This window comes from Equus asinus, chromosome 7 (genome assembly GCF_041296235.1).
Source record: "Equus asinus isolate D_3611 breed Donkey chromosome 7, EquAss-T2T_v2, whole genome shotgun sequence".
NCBI lineage: Eukaryota > Metazoa > Chordata > Mammalia > Perissodactyla > Equidae > Equus > Equus asinus.
The window spans coordinates 107,745,044-107,770,165 of NC_091796.1; the positions used below are offsets into that span (position 1 = coordinate 107,745,044).

Consider the following 25,122-nt stretch of genomic DNA (forward strand, 5'->3'; position numbering starts at 1 on the left):
TAAGATAAGAAGTACATATAACTAGAAGCTTTAGTTTTCTTTCTATGTCTAGTGGATTGTTTTAGACTTCCTGGGGTATCCTCACCCCTTTTTGAGAGAAGGCTATCAGGTGACCAGTTTGTTGCCTCTGTACATTCATTGTGTTAACCTACAAATTGGTCTGGAACCCATCCCTTTTCCTTCTTTAACCACCTAAAAGTCTATTTATCTTTTTAATAAAATGTTTTTAAAGTTTTCAGATTTAACAACAACCTATTTGTTTACGTATTTACTCAATTATCAAGCTCCCACTGTGTGCAAGACACTCTGGGAGCCATTCTGGGCTATATAAACCTATAAAAGCTGCAGTTTCTGCCCTTCAATCCCAGAGTAAGATAAAATTAAAGTGTCAGTAAATAGTGAATGGATTTGCTACATTGCCATATGTTTTTAAAAGTGTTTTGTATAGTCTCTCTCTCTCTCTCTCTTTTTTTTTTAAAGATTTTATTTTTTTCCTTTTTCTCCCCAAAGCCCCCCGGTGCATAGTTGTATATTCTTCCTTGTGAGTCCTTCTAGTTGTGGCATGTGGGATGCTGCCTCAGCGTGGTTTGATGAGCAGTGCCATGTCCACACCCAGGGTTCGAACCAATGAAACACTGGGCCACCTGCAGCAGAGCGCGCAAACTTAACCACTCGACCACGGGGCCAGCCCCTCTCTCTCCCTTATTTTTTGGTGAGGGAGAGGTTTGTGGGGGATTTTTTCCCCCATATCTATAGGTAACTTAAATATAAAATGTTATAATAATACCCTTATTTGCTTGAAGCCCCTCTTTTCAATTATAAATTATTTATAAAATATAAAATATTATTGTAACTAGTTGAGTTTTAGGTTTTGAGATTTGTTTACTTGCTTTTTAACAATGCCACTGTCTGGGCATTTATAAAACTATTACCAGTTAGTCTGTAATTACCAAATTCTTAAAATCCATGAATATTTGTTAATTTTTTTTTCTAGGTTGCCATAAAAATAATTGACAAAACTCAGTTGAATCCAACAAGTCTACAAAAGGTAAGATTGGTCCAGTATCCAGTATTTTTTAAATTATTTTCAGTGCTGATTGCCATCTAATTTTTCCCTTAAATACCTCTACCATTATTTTTATTTCTTACATTTAGTACAATAAAACTTTAGCCCTCATGAGTGCAACTTAAGTGTAGTATTGTTTAAAAATAGTATTGTTGGATTTTTGTCCTTCAGTTGAAGGTAATGATTTAAATGATCTTAATAGTACAAACTGAAGGCTGTACTTCAAAATTGAATATTCTAAATATTGACTAGAATAGAGTTTTTAAAAATAAGACAGAACAACATGTTTTCATATAATGAGCAGAGTTATATACCTTTCTTATAGCTAATACTGAGATCTTTAAAGTCAGTACTTTGGCTATATTAAACTGTCCCACTATGTCTAATTAAGGAGTGATGATTAATTCATATAAAAGGAAAATATAAAAGTAAAACTGAATGATAGTTGAAAAACATGTTTGTAATGCACTGTTGCCATTTGTATCATGTAACATAGATCAGAAGTTCTCAACCCTGGTGCCTGTTAGAATCACCTGGGCCTCTTTTCAAAGTCCTGATGACTGGCTGACAGGCGAGATTTAATTGCTAAGGTGGGGCCTGGCCATAGCTATTTCACTGGCACATCAGCAAACGATTAATGACCTTCATAGTAAGATCCTTCTAGTTCTTTTTATGTGCAAAGCGTTTTACATACTTTATTTGATTTCTAGATTTGACCTATAGTAGTTGGGGGTACAAAGACCTTGAACTAGGGACAGGAAGTCCTGAATTTAAGTCCTGGCTCTGCCACTTAAGCGAATGTCTAACTTGACCTTGAGAAAGTTAAGTCATTTAACTTTCTGGACATTGGGTTCCTCATCTTTAAAATGGAGAGAATTTCATCTCAGGATGGATGTATTAAAGAAATAATGCATATAATGAAGTACTGCACATGTAAGATATTGTAAGTGTAATGCCCTATAAATATGTCCCTAATAGTTATTTTCCATTTATATAATAATTTTGAAGCCTGTGTGTGTGTGTGTGTGCGTGTGTGAGATGGGAAGGGAGATAGACTTTATCTTGCACTAAAAATGGTATTCAAACAAGTGGTTCTGCAGGACATAGTGGGTTCTCAAGGTGGCACTGAAAGGATCCAGAAATTCCAGTCTTTTGTTCTGAAGATGAAATTGTACCTAGTTCCTTAAATTTTCATTTCTTCATATATCTAGGGACTTGGTACTTAATAAGTAAATTAGGAATTACTAAAATTTGGTATTCAGAACTAAAATCACCATATAAAGAAGTTCAGTGTTCTGGTGATGTTACAAATCTTCCACTATTCGAGTGTACTTGTAGATAAACTGGAATTGTAGCGGTTTTTTAGGAAGAATTTTATCATAGTATCGTCTTGAGTTGGTTGTAATTTTTCTTGCTTGCTTTTTTCATTATTTTCGGTTATAGTTTTTAATTGCTGCTACTTTATTATCATTATTACAGATTACTGTTTGTCATGTTGTTATCAATTTGGTACATGGTAGATTGATTAGCCTGATAGTGTGATTGTACAGATTTGCATCAGCATTAATTGTAGCACATAATAATCTAATAGGTAGGACTTTAAGATTTGTTTATGGTATAGTTCAAGTATGAAGCATACACAAAAGACTTATACTAAAGCCAGATCTGTCCAAGTTATATAACTTGATAAGTGTAATGTTTTCAGTTTATAGGGCATTGTTTTAAATTGTGTATATAAATTCATATTCTTTTCTTATAAATTAGAAGCATTCTATATATATATTTCTTTCACGTTATTTTTCGCTGAGTTCCTTTTCCATGGAAAAGTAGAAGCAGGGTGGAGTGTACCTGGCATCTTTTGCTTTTGGGATAGTAGTTCTTGCAATCTTTTTCTTCCTCAGCACCATTCACAATCATATCACACCTGCGTGAGGAATAGCTCTCTTTATATTGTGACTTTAAGTCCTGGAGCTTTGGGCACTGCCTTAGAAGCTAACATTCACTTTAAGGAACATTCTGCTATCAACAGTATGTAATCTTTTTGTACTGCTACTACCAAAAAATGTGAACTGGTTCATTCAGTCAGTATTCGAAATAGGTATTAAAATAGTATCCATTTCAAAATGTTCACAATATTCAGGCTTGCACATTGAATCATGTACATTTAATAAATGCATGTAAATAAACCTGAGTTGACTGCCTATTTGCAAACTGATGTTATTTTCACAGACAGGCTTTTCATTTTTCCTTTTTATTTTTCCAGCCATTGAGTTAATAAATGTTAGATTCTAGTAAGCGATATATTTTTCGCTATTGCTTTAGTACTCCTTAACTTCTAACTATTATTCCTGAGATGTTTCCTGCTCATAAATGTCTTTTAGGTCAGCCTTTAAACAACTCTGTCATATTGTATACCTATAATGGTTTTGAAAATAACAGTTAGTGTTCTTCCAGGTTTTACAAAGTCATTTTTAGTTTCGATTTGGTTATACGCAGGTGATCTTGCTGGGTCTTGTTTTATTGCATCTAAGTCTGTCATTAAGAAGTAAGTCATGGTTCATTTTTTAAAAATGTGTTTACCTATTCAAAAATACTAGACTTTATTAAGACATGCCAGTACACTAAGTGTAATCTATCTAAAGTTGTTAGTGTTCTTTTTCAGTCTTGGAGCAGACTGTTAACATAAAGAGGGACTGTAGAGTAATGGTTAGGAACACAGTGAAGCCAGACTGCATGGATTCAAACCTAGTCTTCAACCCAGGCTAGCTGTGTGACAAGTCACTTAAAGTCCTAGGTCTTAGTTTCCTCATTTGTAAAATGGGAACAATAACAGTATCTCATAGGGCTTTAGTGAGAATTTAACATTTAAAACCCCTTAGAAGAGCTCAGAATAATACCTGGCACATGGTAAGGACCGAATGTTTGCCATTATTGTGTGTCCTGCTGAATATTAGTTTTTTTGTTTGCTTTGTTTTGGGGCATGAGAGATGCTTTTTGTTTGTTTAAAATTTTCCTCTCATAGGAAGTAAGTAAAGCTTAAGAATTGAATGGTAGGTTCTGGCTAGGTCTCTTTTGTAGGACTTAATTGCAGTAGCCTACTTCTGATAATGGCTGATATTTGAGCATTTAGTATATTCTGAGCACTGTTGTAAGTGTATTCCCTATATTAACTCACTGTAATAATTTGCTCCAGCTGCTGTAACAAAATACCATAGATTGGGTGACTTAAACAACAGACGTTTATTTCACACACTTCTAGAGGTTGGACAGTGCAAGATCAGGGTGCCAGCATGGTTGGGTTCTGGTGAGAGCTCTTTCTGGCTTGTGGAGGGCTTCCATCTCACTGTGTCTTCGTGTGTGGCACAGAGCGAGCGAGCGAGTGAAGCAGTTGCGAAGTGAGTGCGCTCCCACTCTCCCTGGCGTCTCTACTTATAAGGGCACTAATCCATCATGAGGACCTACCCTCATGACTTCATCTAAACCTACTTAACTCTCAAAAGCCCTATCTCGAAATCCCATCATTTTGTGTGGCAGGATTTCAGTGTATGAATTTTGAGGGAACACAGTTCAGTTGGTAGCATTCGTTTATTTAATCTTTACAACTTTATGAGGTAAGTTCTATTATTAAAGAAAGAGAGGCCAGAGAGGTACCTGCCCAAAGTCCTCTAATTAATAAGTGATGGATACTTGGACAGTCATTCTGTGATAGGTATACTTAGCATTGAGTCAAGCATTAATGAACTCTAAATGAAAACGTTTGCCACAGTTCAGACGATAGAGCACTTGTGGTAAGCAACATCCTAGGAGCACTATTGTGTATTAGTTACATAGGAATTCATTGTCATTAGATACTACAGCATGTGCCTCCTGTGTTCTTACACATATAGACATTAAACTGTTTCGCATCAGCTAGTCTGGTAGGTATCTTTTCCTCTTTATACTCGGTTAGGTGAGTACATTATTACCATCTTGATTTTCCAGTGAGGAGACAGACTCTGAGAAGTTCATGTAGTGAAGCTCCCCAGCTAGTAAGTCATGGAGCAAAGATGTAAATTTTGACCTGACTCCCAAATATGGGCACTTTTCATCCCATTATGCCACCTTACCGTAGTTATTTGTTTCCCTAATTCAGAATTTATGAAAAATTGGATGAGAACTAACCTGAGGCTTTCCTTTGTAGTAACTATAAAGAAGTTGGTTAATAGTTTGAAGTTGGGAGAATATTTCAAGTACTTGAGAGAAGTAGACCTTGTACCTCCCCTCCCCTTACAAACATTGCATAAGCCATGTTTTTATGCAGGTTTGTTTAGTTATTCACTCATTCATTCAACAAACACTTATTATTAAACACCTGCTGTATGCCAGGTACTGTTCTAAGCACTGTGAATATTACATTGAACCAAATGAAGTTCCTGTTTTCATGGAATTGACGTCCTAGTAGGGGAGCAGCAGTAAACAAATGTATAATGTCAGTGCTATGAAGAAAAATAAAGCAAAAATATTAAGTATATTTTCTTTTTTTCTCTACTCTTGATGCTCTGGCATCTGGGACTTTGCTGACCTGAGAGAGACTGCCCTCGCAGGGCTAGCTAATTCCTAGAAATATCAGCTTTTCCCCTTTGAGCACACTGTTCATATGCAAACCAGCTAATCCCAAGCCTGTATTCCAAACCACCTCACCTATCTGGCTCCTGAACTCCAGGAGGCAGTATTCCTCTGCCCTAATCCCAGTGCTAGGTATCAGACAACTAGGAGCGCACTTATACCCCAGAGCCTGCTGGAATTATTCAAATGAGTCAGTCCTCAGCCTGCTTACCTGCCTGGCCTTATCTTTCTTGTGGGAACCATGATAAAGACTCTTTCCCATACTTTCCCTTTGCTCCTTCTGCCTCCTAACTGACCCTGGGCTTCCACATCTGGCCCTGCATGACACTATCTGCCCACCCTTTCTTGGGAACTATGAGTAACAAATGATCCTTTCAGTGGCAGTCCCCTCCTGATCTCTTGGTTCACCATACCTGAAAAATAATAAAACCTACATTTTAAAACACAGAGTAAGGAGATAGTATTACAAGGAACATGTAGATTTCAAATGAAAAATAAGAGTGTCTTCTTAGTAATTAATTTAGGAAACATCCTTGTCCTCCTGAACCAAGTTCTGTTTTGTCTCTGAAGAGTCGGATAAGGTCAACGGACTCTGGGCGAATCCATGTAGTTTGGAGTAAAATTTTACCTAGGTCTTGAAGGATCTAAATATTTTTCACCAAGTAATAAAGAATGGAAAGACTTTTGCAGTCTTCATTGCTGTGTTGACGTGGGGGTACTCACTAAGTGTTGGTGGGAGGAGTGCACACACAGCCCAAGAAGCCACAGCAGCAGTGGGCTGCAGAGACCTGCAAGTGTGCAGGGCAGGTCAGGCTCCTGAGCTGGAAGAAGATGAACTGGAGGCTACATCAGGCCTTGGCAGGAGCCTTGAATGCCCCAGCTCTTATAAGGAACAGTTGTCCGTGTGTAATAAACTTTTCAGTGATTCCCTAATATTCCCCTGGGTTCTCCTGACTGACTAAAATTTGATCTTAGAGATAGTCTTCTCGGTGGCAGAAACTTAATTGTCACCATACTGTGGCAGAATCAATTTAAACAGGAATCTCTTTTTCTTAAGCTGGAACTACTTAATTAAAAGCAAGAAATTTGTAACATATAATGAAATAATTGATTTTTTAAATATTTATCATAGCTCTTTAGTTAGCTAGCTTTAAACACATCTAGGGATGGCGGCACACTCCTTTCTATGCCATCTTGTTCCAATGTTGGACAGCTGTAATTATCAGGGGTTTTTTTCCCTTAGTTCGTAGTAGCATCTGTCTTCTAGAAACTTCTACAACACTTCTCTATTCTGCCATATGGAGTTAGAAAGGTTAAATCTACTACTTCAAACGTAGCCAGCTATTTCGAGTCTTCGTGGTCCCTTCTGAGAATAAATAGCCTCTTGGGCCAGCCACAGGAATTGCCCTCAATATAGGACTAGTTTGTTCCATACCTAGAATTGATTTTTTTCTTACCTGAATTTGATTCCTGCTAAAGAGCATTTAATGGGTTTTCTGCCATAATTCAAGTCTCTTGGGGAATTTTTGATTAATGAATCTTTGTATTAGCTATCACTTCTAGTTTGGTGTCATACAAATTAGATAAGGATGTCTTCATCCAATTAAAATATCCAACAAGGCCCTTAATGGAGAATTCATTCTTTAGTTGATCTGTTGACCCAGTAGTAAAGCATTTTTTGAGTAAGATTCAAGCACCATTCTTAAATGCAGACTTTTAGTGAGAAAGGGAAATCCCTGTGTTTGAAAAAATTTAATCAGGGTCCAGCCCCATGGCTGAGAGCTTAAGTTCGCACACTCTGCTTCGGCGGCCCAGGGTTTCACCAGTTCGAATCCTGGGCACGGACCTATCACCACTCATCAAGCCATGCCGAGGTGGCTTCCCATGTGCCACAACCAGAAGGGCCCACAACTAAAATACACAGCTGTGTATTGGGGGGCTTTGGGGAGAAGAAGGAAAAATAAAATCTTTTAAAAAAATTTAATCAAAATTACTGAAGAAAAACAGAATGAACATTAAATACAAGTATATGCAAAATATACAGTAGATTGCCAAATGATCATTGAAGGATTATTGAGTATTCATTCCTTTTATTAGGGTCTTTTGTGGGGAAATCCTACTTACACCCACTCAGTCTGTTTTCTTTTTAAAGCTGATATTTGTTTTGGAGCCACTGTTAATGTTAGAGCTCTGTAACAGTAGTGGCATTTTTTGGCGTCCCAGGGAATCTTAGTTGTAGGACAAATCAGAGAACTGTCTAATTTGAAGGCAGAGAGAACAGTTGATGCTTTTCATGTGGTCCACAGTGTAATTGCTTTTACTGCTACCCCGCCAGGTTATTTGGGGCTGTTTTGCTTCAGCCTCCTTAAACCAGTCATTTTTCAACCCTTGCTGTGCATTAGAATCATCTGTGGAGTTTGAAGAAAAGAAAAAAAGCCCATGTTTCCTTCAAAATGCCCCCCAATTCCCACCCCTCATAGGTCTATAGGGTGAGGCAGAGGAATCCCAAGTGCCCAGCCCGGGAGAGAATGGCTCCTAGACTTCCTTTGGTTTCTCTCAAAATTCTTAGTTTCTCTTCTCTTTCTAAAGGTAACCTGTTTAAAGATGACCCCTTCCCAGGGTTCTGAGTCTTAAAAACTGCTGCCACTGCCACTCCTGAGAATTTCCTCCCTCTCTTGAATTCTTTTCCTGGGAATGCCTTGATACCCAATTTCTGGACTTGATTCCTTCCCCTTCCCCATCAGGTGAAGCACAAAGCATTTTGGGAATCTTTTTCATTAAACAACTCTGTTCATCTTTTCCTTTCTTAATGCCTCCCTTTTTCCATATTGACTTGTATCAGGCTAACAGTTCAGGCCAGTAACAAAAGTAATTATTAGAGTCCTGACGTTTATTTACAGTCCAGCATCTTCATCCATATCATGTAATGGATCTGGTAAACTAATACAAGTGGGTGATGATAAATGAAATCTAAGGCAAACCCTTGCTAGACTTATTTTCACTTTGGCAGGAAATAATACAGCTTGATAATTGAGTAGATTGTGAATTGAGAGTATTAGAATTTATTTACTTTTTATTTTTTTATTTTTTATTGAGTTAACGATAGGTTACAATCTTGTGAAATTTCAGTTGTACATTATTGTCTGTCAGTCGTGTTGTAGGTGCACCCCTTCACCCTTTGTGCCCACCCCCCACCCCACCTTTCCCCTGGTAGCCACTAATCTGTTCTCTTTGTCCACATGTTTAAATTCCTCACGTGAGTGGAGTCATACAGAGATTGTCCTTCTCTATCTGGCTTATTTCACTTAACATAATTGCCTCAAGGTCCATCCATGTTGTTGCAAATGGGACGATTTTGTTCTTTTTTATGGCTGAGTAGTATTCCATAGAATTTATTTTTAATTGTACCAATGATTCATTATCCCATTTTAGATAAGTCATCATAGAACCAAGTATTTTAAGTAGGTTAAACTTAAAACATAGCGTGGACCCATTTGCAGTAAATTGAAAATGGGGCACAAATTAGATCTTTGGGAGAGAACCATAACAACAGCCTGAATCACAATCACATATCACATGCTTTTTGTGTGCCAGGTTCTGTTCCAAGCCTTCTACATGTCAGGCTCCTTTAACTGTGGGGGTACCACAGTTAAAGCCAGTCAGTGAGTGCTAGAGCCAGGCTGGAGCCAGGTAGTGTACTCCAGAGGCCAAATTCTTAATGACTCTGCACACTACCTGCGTCATTTGTGGCCTGTTTCTTACAGCAGCCCTGGGACATAGCTATTTTTATCTATATTTTACAGATGGCTAGACTGAAGCTTTCTAAGATTTTGTAGCTCCTTCAGTCATCTAGTGAGAAAGCGACTGAACTAGCGTTAGAACCTAAAGTCCTAACCTCTAATAGTCTTTTTCCAACATGTCCCCTTGGAAGGAATCAGGCCCAGCACCTTCCATATGGGAAGGATAGCAAAGGAGCGTACTGAAGTTCACCTTGCATGTGGTAGATACCCAACAAAATCTGTTCTTTATTTTTTAAGTGCCAAATTTATTTTAACACTAATATTTCTTCATATGGCCCTGATTCCAGGAATCTTGACCACAAGAACTTTGGGTTTGGAGGAGTGGAAGAATTTGTCTTTGAAATATTTGATCATAAAAATCCACATTGCTACCACTCTTATTTTAAAATTTTAAAAACTGCTTAATTTTATTAATCAGCTAAATCTGAGCAATTATTTACAATTAAGTTTTAATTTTTATTAAATTCTTTACATACAGAAGAGTATTACATGTTTTCAGTATAAATATGTTTAGGAAATGAACACCTCGTTTGGTTTAAGAAACAGATCATCAACAATACCTTAAAATCAGTCACATTGTGGCTCTCCCAACCTGATTCCCCTTCTTCATTTCCCACCTACCAGGTAACCAGTAACAAGAATTTCGTGTTATTATTTTCTTGACTGTCTTTAAGTTTTACCACATATGGATCCCTCATCAATATCGTGTGAAGATTTTAAATATTGTATAAATGGAATACTATTTTATGTATTCTTCTCCTTTTTCCTTTCTTTTGCTCAAATTGTGTTCCATGTTGACACTAGCTATAATTCACTTTCACTACCATGCTCATTTTTATGATTATATAATATCCTATTATATGAAAATGTCACAATTTATTTATCCATTCTCTGGTTCAGAGTCATTTGGATTGCTTATAGCTATTTCTATTACAAATGTTGCTGCTATGAATTGTCCTGTATGTGTCCTGGTACACTTGTGCAAGAGTTTCTTAAGGTGTATATCCAGTAGTAAAATTACTGGTTCACAGAGTATGTACATCCTCATTCATTAGAGGAGGCCAAATTGTTTTCAAAGCAATTGTGCTAATTTATATTCCCACCAGTAACATATAAGAAAAAGGTCAAGTAATGTCACATCCTCATCAAAATTTTATTTTATCTGATTTTTTAATTCTTGCCGGTCTGGGAGATATAAAAATAATATTTCATTGTGATTTTAATTTATATTTCCTTGATTACTGATGAAGTGTTACATCTTTTCATATTTTTATTGGCTTTTGTTTCTTCTGTGAAGTGCCTCTTCAAGTCTTCAGTTTCTAGTGGATTTTTTTCCTTAATCATTTTAGGAGATTTTATATTCCAGATACTAACATGTGGCAGATATCTTCTTCCACTTGATGGTATATCTTTTCATTCTTTTGATGTTGTCTTTTGATGGAAGAGGTTCTTTTTTTCCTGATGTTTTTTATTTTTTTATTGAGGTCATAATAGTTTATAACTGAAATTTCAGTGGTACATTATTATTTATCAGTCACCATATAAATGTACTTCTTCACCCCTTGAGCCTACCCTCCAAATACCTCCCCTTCCAGTAACCACTAAACTGTTCTCTTTGTGTGTTTATCTTCCACATATGAGTGAAATCATATGGTGTTTGTCTTATTTCGTTTAACATAATACCCTCAAGGTCCATCCATGTTGTTGTGAATGGGACGATTTTGTCCTTTTCTTATGGCTGAGTAGTATTCTATTGTATAATACCACATCTTCATCCAGTCCTCAGTCACTGGGCACTTGGATTGCTTCCACGTCTTGGCTATTGTGAATAATGCTGCAATGAACATAGGGGTGCATAAGTAAGAGGTTCTTACTTTTAACGCACCTGCATTTGTCATTCTTTTCTTATATGGTTTGTACTTTTTGTGTCTTTTTAAAGAAATTCCTCCCTACCTGAGGCCCTAAAGATATTCTTCCCTATTGTCTTAAAGTTTTCGTAACCTTTAATCTACCTGGAAGTTGTGCATATTGTGTGGTAGGGATCCAATTTTGTGTTTTTTTGTATGTGTTACGACTTGTTGCCCAGTCTCTCTTTTCCCCACTGATCTGCAATGTAGAATTTCCACACCTCTTTGTACACTCACACACTCTGTTCTTGGTTATTCTGGTTCACTTAACAATTGCTGTTTTAAGGGCAGTTATTTTAAATTTATTTTCGTATTTTAAAATTTTAATAGTAGAATGGCAAATGATAAATAGAACCCCAGAATATGTGACAGATAAAATCTGAGCTAAATTAATAGAAACACAAGAGTGACAAAGGAGACTTACCTCTCTCAGGCCATTATGACACATTAAATTGAGGGGAAAAAGATGCAGATCTTAATATACAGTCTCTCACTAGCCCATAGTACAACTTCATGAAATTTTTTTTTTTTAAGCGTCCCTTTCTGAGGATACATTACGGCTGTGTGCCAGGAAATTGTAGTAGCTATTCAGATCTATGATTACTACAAAGTAAATTATTTCCTTAGGGTAGGGCAATATGTAATTTGCACAACTTTAAGCAGTGGTCCTGTTAATATGATTAATAAGCCTAACTAACGGATCTTTCCAGGCTACATTTTCTGAATGAAGAGCAATAAAATTAGAAACAAACAAGTGGAACTTAAAACACACAGAATTCATGGGTCAAAGAGAAAATGCAAGCCAAAATGGCAATATATATAGAAGTTAACACAAATAAACAATGTATCAGAACCTATAGAATACTATTTTTGGTACTCAAAAAAACTTGTAGCTTTAAAAACATTATTAAACAAGAAAGAATGACAATAAATACATTATTAAACTAATAGGTTAAAAAAGAGAGCAGAATGAATCTCAGGAAGTAATAATATAAGGGACTAATAAAGTTAAAGGCGGAAATTAATGAATTTGAAAAACAGTGGAAATAATAAATCTAAAGCTTTGGGGTTTTTTGAGGGCGATGAGAAGGGAGGCGATAAAATAGATAAACCACTGGTTATTTAATCCAGGAGAAAGGAAGAGAACCCAGGCAAAGAACGAAATGAGGGCTGGGTAGAAGACCAGGCAAAGTAGAATTTAAATTATTATAAAGGAACCTTTTGTGCAAATAAATTATAACCAACCTAAAGAAATGGATAATTTTCTAGGAAAATATGTTATCAAAATTAACTTCAGAAGAGAATCCATATGCATCAGTAACTATAGAAGAAATTGAGAAAGTGATAAAAATGCCATCTGCCCACTTCCAGATTGCCAAACTCAGAATTTCATAATTGGCTTTTTTCAAACTTTCAATGAATAGATAGTTCTGCTTCTGTCCAGCTGTTCCAGAGCTGAACAAAGAAGGGACACTTGCAGTTCTTTTCTCAAATTCAAAAACATTGCTATCAAAATGTTTTGGAAACAAGGAAGAAAACTGTAGTTCAGTCTCACTTACAATCTCCTTTCCAAAATTGGAAATTAAGTGTTAGCATATAGGACTTCCAGTTAAACATTAGTACATTTATCTTTTCTCCCTCCCCTCATTCACTAAATAGTGGTAAAAGAATTAAAAAGGGAGTATCAAAAATAGGAGAGAAGACTAGCTGATAAAGAATTAAACTTAGTCTTGCCCAATGGAAAATAGGTGGATGAATTAGTGCATGTAACACTATACTACACAACACAGCACAGCATAACATAACATGTAATAGACTTAGTAAACCAGAGTGAGCTGAAACCAAGTCCCTAAGGGGAGGAGTTAGGGTTGGGAGTGGTGGGCTGGTAGCAACAAGAATCTTGCTGAGTCATGCTACAATATTCAGAAAGTTCAGGAATGAGTTCTGCTGGCTCCTGTTATGGGTGGAGGTACAAGTAGAAGTGGAAGCAGGAGTGGCTGAATACCTGTATAAGGGCCCCGTATCACTTCCTGCAGTCTGCCCAGTCAGGCAACTGCCCTCTCTCTGCCCTAGTAGAAACTGAGCAGTTTGTTTTCTAAAGAGGTTGAATCAAAGAGCATTTACACCTGGGGACTGCATACTGAAAACAGGGGCCCACTGAGTGGTGAGATGCTTACTCCACCCTGTTTCTTAGCTCGCTTCCTGGAACTCTGTTAGCCCTTTGTATATTGCCTGAAAAGGAGATTGGAGGATTCTTATCTGGGAAAACTGGCTTACACAAAAATATAAATACCGACATTTGCCTGTTTTCCAGTGAAGCTGCTTAATCTCTGCTCACTTATCCTCTGGTCCAGCCCTCACACATACATAACATTCAGTCCAGCCTTTTGGCACCTCTCTTAAACTTGGAAGAACAGCCAAGCATCTCCAGGTATTTCAGGATAATCAGAGGTGAAAACAAACAGGAATAAAAAAAACCTGGAGAGGAAACTAGACTACTTTTTTAAAAAATTGAGGTCATAATGGTTTATAACATTGTGAAATTTCAGATGTACATTATTATTTATCAGTTTCTGTATAGACTGCATTGTGCTCACCACCAATAGTCTAGATTTTATTCGTCACCGTATATATGTGCCTCTTTACCCCATTTGCACACTCCCCAACGAATGCCCTTCCCCTCTGATAAGCACTAAGCTGTTCTCTTTATCCGTGTTTATCTTCAACATACAAGTGAAATCATATGGTGTTTGTCTTTCTCTGTCTGGCTTATTTCTCTTAACCTAATACCCTCAAGGTCCATCCGTTGCGAATGGGACAATTTTGTCTTTTTTTTATGGCTGAATAGTATTCCATTGTATATATGTACACACCACATCTTCTTTATCCATTCTTCACTTGATGGGCACTTGGGTTGCTTCCACGTCTTGGCTATTGTGAATAACACTGCAGTGAACACGGGGTGCATAGATCTCTTTGTATTGTTGATTTTGTGTTCTTTGGATAAATACCCAGTAGTATTGGGATAGCTGAATCATATGGTATTTTATTTTTAAGTTTTTGAGACATCCCCATACTGTTTTCCATAGTGGCTGTACCAGTTTGCATTCCCACCAGCAGTTTATGAGGGTTCCTTTTTCTCCACATCTTCTCCAACATTTGTTATTTTTTGTCTTGGTACTTAGAGCTATTCTAACGTGTGAGGTGATATCTCATTGTAGTTTTGATTTGTGTTTCCCTAATGATTAGTGATGTTGAACATCTTTTCATGTGCCTGATGGCCGTCTGTATGTCTTCTTTGGGAAAATGTTTGTTCATATCCTCTGCCCGTTTTTTGATTGAGTTGTTTATTTTTTTGTTGCTGAATTGTATGAGCTCTTTGTATATTTTGGAGATTAACACCTTGTCAGATATATGATTTGCAAATATTTTCTCCCAGTTAGTGGGTTGTCTTTTCATTTGTTCATGGTTTCCTTTGCCTTGCAGAAGTCCTTTTAGACTACTTTTTTTTCCTAAAAAAAAAAGGGAGAAAAACCCTATAATTTGTGTTTTCAAAGGTTTAATAAAGAGGAAGACAGTTCAACAACCATTATATTCGTGAAAGAAGAACATGGTGCATTGAAAAAAGACCATTGGGGAGGGGATAATTTATGGTATTGGAAAGAAATTCAATAAAAGGGTTAGAAAATACAGTCAAGGAAACCTCTCAGAAAGTGGTATAAAAATTCAAAGAGATGAAAATTAAGAAAGATACAGTATAAACTGAAGTCTCTCTAGGAGATCTAGTTTGTGATAAAGAGGAGTTACAAAAAGAACTGAGAACAGGAGGAGAAATTATCAAAGACTAACAGAAGGTCATTTCCCAGAACTGTAGGACCTGAATTTCTAGATTAAGAGGTTCAATGCCCAATGCAGTAAATGACAGAAGGCTCACAATGTATCTGGATTGAATGCTAATGTACTACAGATACTGAATCTGTGCTACATTAAAATTTAAATTCATCAAGGTTAAAGAGAAGGAATGGGGAAAAATAGGTCACAAAGGATTGTAACAGAATGGCATCATACTATTCCACATCACTGTAAACTGGAAGAAAATGGATCAAGGCCTTTAAAATTCTGAGAGAACTGGCTATTCACATATAAAAGAGTGAAATTGGACCCCTGTCTTATAGCACCCACAAAAATTAACTCAGAATGGATTAAGGACTTAAATGGAACACCTGAAACCATAGAGCTCTTGGAAGAAAACATAGAGGAAAAGCTCTTAGACATTGGTCTTGAATGATTTTTTTGATATCATACCAATAGTACAAGCAACAAAAGCAGAAATGAAAAGGCAACCTACAGAGTGGGAGAAATTATTTGCAAATCATGTATCTGATAAGGGATTAATATCCCAAATATATAAGGAACTCCTGCAACTCTATAGCAAAAAAAAAGCCTCACCAAATAATCCAATTAAAAAATGGGCAAAGGATCCGAATAGACATTTTTCCAAAGAAGATATACAAATAGCCAATAAGCACATGAAAAGGTGCTCAGCATCACTAATCATCAGAGAGATGCAAATCAAAACCACAATGAGATGCCACCTCATACCTATTAGAATGTCTCTTATCAAAAAGACAAGATATAAATGCTACCAAGGATGCAGAGAAATGGGAATTCTTGTGCATTGTTGGTGGGGATGTAAATTAGTCCTGTTATGGAAGACAGTATGGAGGTTCCTCAAAAAATTAAAAATAGAGCTGCCATATAACCCAGCAATCCCACTTCTGGGTATATATTCATAGGAAATGAAATCACTATCTTGAAGAGATATCTGACCTGCCGTGTTCTTTATAGCATTATTTGTAATAGCCAAGACATGGAGATAACTTAGGTGTCCATTGACAGATAAATAAAGAAAATGTGGGGTGTGTGTGCATATATATATGCATGCACACACACAAAATGGAATATTATTCAGCCATAAAAAGGAGGAAATCCTGCTATTTGCAACAACATGGATGAAACTTGAGGACATTATGCTAAGTTAAATTTAAGTCAAAGACAAATACTGTATGATATCACTTATATGTGGAATCTTAAAAAAAACAGACTCTCATAGAAGCAGAGAGTAGGTGGTTGTTGCCGGGGCTGGGGAGTATAAGAAATGGGGAGATGTTGGTCAAAAAGTACAAACTTCTAGTTAAAAGATGGAAAAGTTCTAATATACAGCATATACTTGAAAGTTGCAGTAGAGTAAATCTTCATTGTTCTCACCATAACAGCAACAACAACATGGTAATTATGTGAAATCAGGATGTGTTAATTAACGTTATTGTGGTAAAGATTTCACAATATATGTATGTATCAAATAATCAGATTGCACACCTTAAACTTACACAATATTATATGTCAATTTTAAAGTTGGGGAGATTTTCTGAGAGAAAATGATTCTTTGAATTCTTTACCCAGCCAAACTATCAATCAAATGTGAAGATAGAATCAACATTCTGGCTCATGTGAGGTCTTAAATCATTTACTTACCCCTCCTCAGGAGCTATTTGTGAAATATATTTTGCCATAACAAGAGAGAATACCAAGAAAGAGAGAAGCTTAGGATCCAGCACAGGAAATCGAACACAGCAGGCCTTGAAAACAGGACAGAGGCCTCCAGATATGGATATCTACAGGGAAAACAAGGATTACTTGACTTTTTGAAAGTATTTGAGAGGAGATTTACACTTCTGTCACAAAGTTTAAGGGTGAATTAGTAAAGAGAGATACGTAGAAAACAAGTGTACAAAATTAGCTCCCAAAGCCAAAAACATTAAAAAATAAATAAAAAGAATGAAAATGCATTCCTAGTGTGGCTGTAAGTAATATTTACATAGTGTAAACTGAATAATTTTGCCAAGTATCATGATAACTGATGGGGGGAAGAAGAGAAGGGATATTGGATGGTGGGCAGGATGTCAGAGAGCTAAATTTTTACTGCCTATATTAAGAAGTTAATAGATAATGGAGGAGGAGGGAGCTAAAGAATCATTGACAAGCAGCGCAAGCATGCTGTTTAGAAGTAGGGCAGCAGATACCAGAGTTAAAAGTGCTTACCATTATGAACAAGGATTGAGAGTGGAGAAAGACATTAAATTACAGTTTGACTTTTAAAGGTATGTATGTCTACTACTTTTATAAATAAAAATTAAAAACAATATTTATTTAACCAAAACTGTGATAGAACCTCATGAGGACATAGAGGGAAAGCAAAAGTATGTGTTTGGAAGGGCTTAGGAAAGCTAAATCCAGAGTAGGAAGCCACAAGACAGTGACCTAAATAGAAAATCAAGGAAGCAGTATATTCTGACTTTTTAGAAATATGTAGTTAAACAATAGATGAAATAGCTAAAGGAGTTGAAAGGATTGCTCTTGAAAAGTCAGAAAGAATAAGGAGACAGGGTGAATTTGGTGATGAGGAAAAGCAGGTACATCATCCTTCCCTCTTTCCTTCATGAAGTCCCCCAGAGGTGCTCCAGGCGATCTTGGAAGCTAGTTATAAATAAAGATTTATGGCTGCATGTGTAGGCCTGTGGCAGGCATTAGACTCTAGTGTCTGGATTTCGTTCTCTGTCTCTCTGGCTGCCTTTTCTGAGGCTCCATTGTGGACCCCAGCTCTTTTCTCTCTGAAATATTTGTCCTTGGTGGTTCTATCTTTTCATTCTACACTGTTGGGCAGTGTCATTTCCTTCCAGAGTTGCCATCTCTATGCTCATAATTCTACAGAATGTGTCTCTAGCCCGGGTTTCTTTCCTGAGCTTCAGACCCAAATAGCAAATATCAAGGTGTGCTTTCAGTAGTATCCTCGCTTAATCGTCCCTCCCATGGCGTGTCCAAAACCGGATTCAGCCTGCCCTGCCATTCCTCTCTGCCAACCTTTTGTATCTTTTCTGTCTCAGTGGCGCCATATCCACAAACATGGGTGTCAGCTTCAACTCAGCCTCCCTTTCCCTTACCTCCTGAGTATTTCTTGACTGTGTCTCCTTTTCTTCATCCAAGGCATCTAATAATTGTTCCTTAATCTTGGGTTTACAATACAGCTATTTCCTATTAAAGAAGAGGGTGGCCATTATATTCCCTTCCATTATTTCTAACGCGTAAGTTGTCATTCAACCTGTCTCTCAGCTGCCATGAAAAGTACAGGTTCTCAACGTTGTGGCCTGTTTCTTCTGTCTCATACCCATCTATCTGGAGAAGAGAGTGTGAACACTTTCATGATGATGATTTAGATCATAGTTTGATGTCCATAACTCCCCCCCATGCTCTCTTTTGTGTGCTCATTTTATTTTTATATTGCTTAGTAAAATTGTCTTTTTCCAAAGATAATTTCTGTACATTCCAAACCCTGGCTATTGCGACATTTCTTTACTCTGTGGTGCTGTAGGTTTGGTGTCCTTGGTATTCTGATCACCAGGATCCCAAATCTGTTTTCCTCCTGTGTACCAGTTCCTAGAGGACATAAAGATGTGAAAATGTGTGCAGGATGCAGATGGGTCAATGAGGAGAGAATTCTTTCACTATATACATTTCCGTGTTATTTGGTTTTATTTTTTACAACTAGCTTTTGAATCTAGCAGCTGGTTGAAAGGGAATGTAGAGAAATAAGTTTAGTTAAGATAGTAGAAATAGGTGAATTTCTCTTATTTAAATATCCTTTTCTAATAAAACTTTTAAAATATGTTATACAATCCTAGTAGGGACTTTCCTTAAAGTTCATGTTTTCTTTTCAATAAATTATTTCTATTTCTATCCATATTGAACTGTCTTCAGCCATCAAGTTCACAGTTGGTCCAAATATATGAAATCTCTGGCTTTTTTTCTTTTTCCTAAATATTTGCTCTGGAATTGCTCCTCACTTTTTTTCTTTTTTTTTAAAGATTGGTCTTGAGCTAACATCTGTTGCCAATCTTTTTTTTTCTTCTTCGTCTCCCAAAGCTCCCCAGTACACAGTTGTGTATTCTAGTTGTAGGTCCTTCTAGTTGTGATTCTCTGGCATTTTTATCACTTATATGCAAATTGTCAACTTCTTAAAAAGTTCTATGCTGCTGCCTAGCTGTTGCCCTGGAGTTTCCTATATCACCAGCTTGTAATCTGTCAATTATTTTACTTGGGAATTTCGAAGGTAGCTGCGTGAGATGAGTGTGAACTTTGGAGTCGGACAACTCAAGTGCTGGCTCCAGCACCTACCAGCTAGGATTCCTTGAACAAGTTTCTTAACTTCTTCAGTCCCCGTTCCTATACATTGGAGATGATCATAGTCACCTGACCGAGTTCTGAAAATTAAGTTAGATCCTGTCATAGATGTGAAGCATCTAGCTCTGTGCTTCAGGCACAGTAGGCAGTTTATAACTATTAGCTTCTTTCTTCCTCCCCACCCCTTTGATTAACTTGGTATAGAGTTTATTAACTCATTTTTACCTGATACAAAATTCTGATAGAGGTGCATGTATAAAGTTATTTTGGTAACATCCTGACACTCTCCTACTAGGGACTCATTGGCTACTCTTTCTGCCTACAGAATTAAACTTGTACTACTCATCCCTCTGTCTGGTTCCACTTACCTTTGCTCTGTATTTTCACAATACATCCCTTGGTGTGACCTCTGCTGTTAACTTGGGAGTTCTCAAACTTTAACGTGTTGTGTGTAGTGTATTAGTTATCTGCTGCTCTCTAACAGATTATTCCAAAACTTAGCAACTTAAAACCATTTGTTATGGCAGTTTCTGGGCGTCGTATGTTTGACAATGACTTAGCTGGATAGTTCTCGCTCAGGCACTCTCAAGAGGTTTTAGTTAAGAGCCACAGCTGCAGGCATCCAAAGATTTGATTGGGACTGGCAGATTTGCTTCCGGAAGGTCCCTCTCAGCAGGCTGTTGTTGAGAGGTTGCAGTTCCTCACAGGCTGTGGGCATGAGGCCTCAGTACTTTGCCATCTGGGCTTGTCCATCGACATGTGTAATGTCCTCACTACACGCAGGTGATTGATTTGTGAGAGCAAGGAGGGAGCCGCAGTGCATTTTATGGCCTAGTCAGTCTCTGAAGTCCCCCACCATCTCTTCTACCTTACTCTGTTAGAAACAAGTCACTAAGTGCAGCCCACACTCAAAGGGAGGGACATTAAGTGCTACCTTTTGAGGGGAGGATTGTCAAGAAATTGATGAATGTATTTTAAAACTGCCTTACCTGGGGTGCTTGTTGAAGCACCAGCCCAATGGCATAGCAGTTAAGTTCATGCACTCCGTTTCCATGGCCCGGGGTTCGCAGATTCAGAGCACAGACCTACTCACTGTTTATCAAGCTGTGCTGTGGCAGGGGTCCCACATATAAAATAGAGGAAGATGGACACAGTTGTTAGCTCAGGGCCAGTCTTCCTCAGCAAAAAGAGGAGGATTGGCAGCGAATGTTAGCTCAGGGCTAATCTTCCTCACCAAAAAAAGGAAAGAAAAGAAAGATGCTCAAGACCCATTTCAGATCAAGTGATAGGTAGGGCCCAGGAACCTACAGTTTGCACAAGCACCCTAATGATTCTGATGCAGGTGTCCTGAAGTCCACACTTGGAAACACACTGCTTTATGGATCACTTGGTCTTCCTTAAAGAGTTTTAATTAGTCACACCTCCATATCTTTGCAGAGCACACATAGCCTGTTTTCAACTGTAGATAGTGTTTTTTAGTCCTGGGTAAGTCTGATTACCTTCATGGTTCCTGTACCCTAGACTGTAGTGAGCTCTTGCTACCTTGAATTTCTAGAACATTCTGTTTTTTCCTGCTCTTTAGCTCTAATTACTTTGTTTCAATGTTCCACTGCCAGTAAGAATTTTTAAAAAATGATTGCCTGCATCTGACCTGCTCTCCTGCCAGCCAAACTATGACAACAAGCATTCTGCTACTCAGGATTTAAAAGCAGAATGGTCATTAGAATGCCAAGGAAGCTGGCTTAAACCACACTTCTTGGTAGTTAGTACTTTCACGCAGGCATTTATCAAACAGATGAGTTCCTGTTGTATTCTAGGCTTGGTTTCAAGTATACAGCAGTGAAAGGACAGATGTGCTCCTTGTGGATGAAGAGGTAACAAGAAACAGGTACACAAAAATATGTCATCAGGGGGCTGGTCCAAGATGGCGCCGTGAGTAGTCCTCTTTGTCTCTCGCCCTTCGAGTCTACAATTATTTGGACACTTATCGCTTGACAAAGGATATCCAGACAACATCTCAGGACGTCTGAGACACCCACGCGACTATACATCGGAAGGCGAATGGACTTTCCTCCGGGAGGATGTGGAAATAGGTGAAAACTCTCCGACCCCGACGGGCAGCCTAGTACCCGCAAGCGGCTTTCTTCCAACGGACGCCCCCAGAGGATCCACACACATCTAGGCCAGGAGCGAGAACACAACAGAGGAGCGACGGTGGAAACAGGTGACCAGAACCCTACCTAAACCCCCCGCAATTACTCCTAAACGCAGAGGGAAACTTTGGAGTTGCACACCTGAGCCCGCGGGGAGAGTCTCTCCCCGCCATTGGCGGGGAGATCCAGCCTGGTGCTCGGGGCGCCCGGAGGGTCCCAGAGAGAGACACGGAGGGCACGGAGATCTCCCAGCTGCCGCTGCCCGCCCCGCGGGACTAGGGATTGCCAGAGATCTCGGAGAGGACCGGGGCGGGGGGAATTTTCAAAGGCCGGTCCTGCGACCCGGAGGGGAAGCGCCGGAGCTCCGCCCGGGCAGCAGACAAAACTCTCTGTCTGCCGTTAGCAGAGGGGCCACGCTGAACATTCACGGCTCCGGGAGAGGCCCGGAGAAAATCCCAGAGAGCGGGGCGACGCCCAGCTGCCGTTGCCCGCCCCGTGGGGCTAGGGATTGCCGGAGATCTCGGAGAGGACCAGGGCGGGGGGAAGTTTCAAAGGCTGGTTCTGCGACCCGGAGGGGAAGCGCCGGAGCTCCGCCCGGGCAGCAGACAAAACTCTCTGTCTGCCGTTAGCAGAGGGGCCACGCTGAGCAGTCACGGCTCCGGGAGAGGCCCGGAGAGAATCCCAGAGAGCGGGGCGACCCCCAGCTGCCGTTGCCCGCCCCGTGGGGCTAGGGATTGCCGGAGATCTCGGAGAGGACCGGGGCGGGGGGAAGTTTCAAAGGCCGGTCCTGCGACCCGGAGGGGAAGCGCCGGAGCTCCGCCCGGGCAGCAGACAAAACTCTCTGTCTGCCGTTAGCAGAGGGGCCACGCTGAGCAGTCACGGCTCCGGGAGAGGCCCGGAGAGAATCCCAGAGAGCGGGGCGACCCCCAGCTGCCGTTGCCCGCCCCGTGGGGCTAGGGATTGCCGGAGATCTCGGAGAGGACCGGGGCAGGGGGAAGTTTCAAAGGCCGGTCCTGCGACCCGGAGGGGAAGCGCCGGAGCTCTGCCCGGGCAGCAGACAAAACTCTCTGTCTGCCGTTAGCAGAGGGGCCACGCCCAGCATTCAGGGCTTCCGGCAGAGGCCGGGAGAGAAGCCCTGAGGGCGGGGCGACCCCCAGCTGCCGTTGCCCGCCCCGTGAGGCTAGGGATTGCCGGAGATCTCAGAGAGGACTGGGGCTGGAGAGAGTTCCAGAGACCCAGCTTAGTAGCCTAGGGGGAAACCCTACAGGCTCACAGCAGCCTTAGGGAAAGCCTCTGCACAGCACCAGTAGAAGGCACCCAGCCGCCAGCCACAAGGCTGGAAGACCCCAGGGCAAAAGCAGCATAGCTAGGTGTACTAACCACAGACTGTAGAAGATGCCAATAGCTCTCCTGCGACCCATAGAGGACAAGTGAGTTTTGGTGGGTGCAGAGAGCAACGGAGCAACAAATATAAGTGATCCCACCCCTGGCCGCTGGAAAAGCCCATAACACCGTTGCAGGCCCCAAGGAGAGAGCACATCTAGGTGGGCTGCAACAGTAGGCACCTGCAGCCTGAAGCCCCCCTGTGACGGCCCCCACGGCAGAGGAGGGAATACAAAGGGCCACTGTGGCTACGAAGAGGGGCCCAGGCCCAGTTAGCAACTACGGACAGGGTTCCTGGTAGGTGAAGTATAAACAGCGGCTCCCCCCACCACAGCAGCTGAAACAAGTGAAAGGAGCAACTAAACTCTATCTCCATGCGGAGGCACAAATCAACAACATCAAGCAATATGAAAAAATACATTAAATCTCCAGAACAGAAAGAAGGTAACAAATACACAGAAAACAATCCCAAAGAAAATGAGATATATAACCTAAATGATGACGACTTCAAAACAGCCATCATTAAGATTCTCAATGAGTTAAGAGAGAACTCTGACCGACAACTCAACGAGTTCAGGAGCTATGTCACAAAAGAGTTTGATATGATAAAGAAGAACCAAACAGAAATATTGGAAATGAAGAACACAATAGAGGAGATTAAGAAAAATCTAGATGCGCTGAACAGTAGGGCCGATAATATGGAGGAAAGAATTAGCAATTTGGAAGATGGCAATATAGAATTGTTGCAGGCAGAGGAGGAGAGAGAAGCAAGACTTAAAAGAAATGAAGAAACTCTCCGAGAATTATCAGACACAATTAGGAGATGCAACGTAAGGATTATAGGTATACCAGAGGGAGAAGAGAAGGAGAAAGGGGCAGAAAACCTATTCAAAGAAATAATGGCTGAGAACTTCCCAAATCTGGTGAGGGAGATGGATCTGCAGGTGACAGAAGCCAATAGATCTCCAAACTTTATCAATGCAAGAAGACCAACTCCACGACATATAGTAGTGAAGCTAGCAAAAGTCAACGACAAGGAGAAAATATTAAGGACAGCCAGGCAAAAGAAACTAACCTACAAAGGAACCCCCATCAGGCTATCAGCAGATTTCTCGGCAGAAACTTTACAGGCTAGAAGAGAGTGGAATGATATATTCAAAAATCTGAAGGACAAAAATCTACAGCCGAGAATTCTCTACCCAGCGAAAATATCCTTCAAATACGATGGAGAAATAAAAACTTTTCCAGATAAACAAAAATTAAGGGAGTTTATTGCCACAAAACCTCCTCTTCAGGAAATCCTCAGGAAAACCCTCACTCCTGAAAAATCCAAAAAAGGAAAGGGGCTACAAAACCAAGAGCAGAGGAGATAAGTAGAAGGACAACAACAGAGAGTAGCAGCTCTACATCAGAACAGATTAAACCATGGGACGAGAAACAAAGGAAACTGAAGAAAACCGGAAAACAAGACACAAAATGGGAGTGGAAGGCCCCCACGTCTCAATAATCACTCTAAATGTAAATGGATTGAACTCCCCAATCAAAAGACACAGAGTGGCAGGATGGATCAAAGAACAAGATCCAACAATATGCTGCCTCCAGGAAACACACCTCAGCCCCAAAGACAAACACAGACTCAGAGTGAAGGGATGGAGAACAATACTCCAAGCTAATAATGAACAAAAGAAAGCAGGTGTCGCTATACTAATATCAGACAAGGTAGATTTCAAAGCAAAACAGATAAAGAAAGATAAAGAGGGACAGTATATAATGATAAAAGGGACTCTCCACCAAGAAGACATAACACTTATAAATATATACGCACCCAACACAGGAGCACCAAAATTTGTAAAGCAACTCTTAATAGAACTAAAAGAAGACATCAACAACAATACAATAATAGTAGGGGACCTCAACACACCATTAACACCAATGGACAGAACATCCAGACAGAAAATCAACAGGGAAAT

General features: G+C 39.5%; 1 protein-coding gene across 18 annotated transcripts in view; it reads left to right on the top strand.

Moving 5' to 3' along the window:
• MARK3 (microtubule affinity regulating kinase 3) overlaps positions 1 to 25,122 on the top strand; it is a 110,289-nt gene that overhangs the window by 37,334 nt on the left and 47,833 nt on the right. For 15 of the 18 annotated variants that reach the window (XM_070514395.1, XM_070514387.1, XM_070514386.1 and 12 more), the window contains one exon: positions 995 to 1,048. The exons of the other annotated variants lie outside the window; for them this stretch is intronic. In XM_070514395.1, coding sequence (XP_070370496.1) covers positions 995 to 1,048 — 54 coding nt within the window. Of the gene's footprint in view, positions 1 to 994; positions 1,049 to 25,122 lie in introns of those variants that run through there. 18 annotated transcript variants of the gene reach the window in all.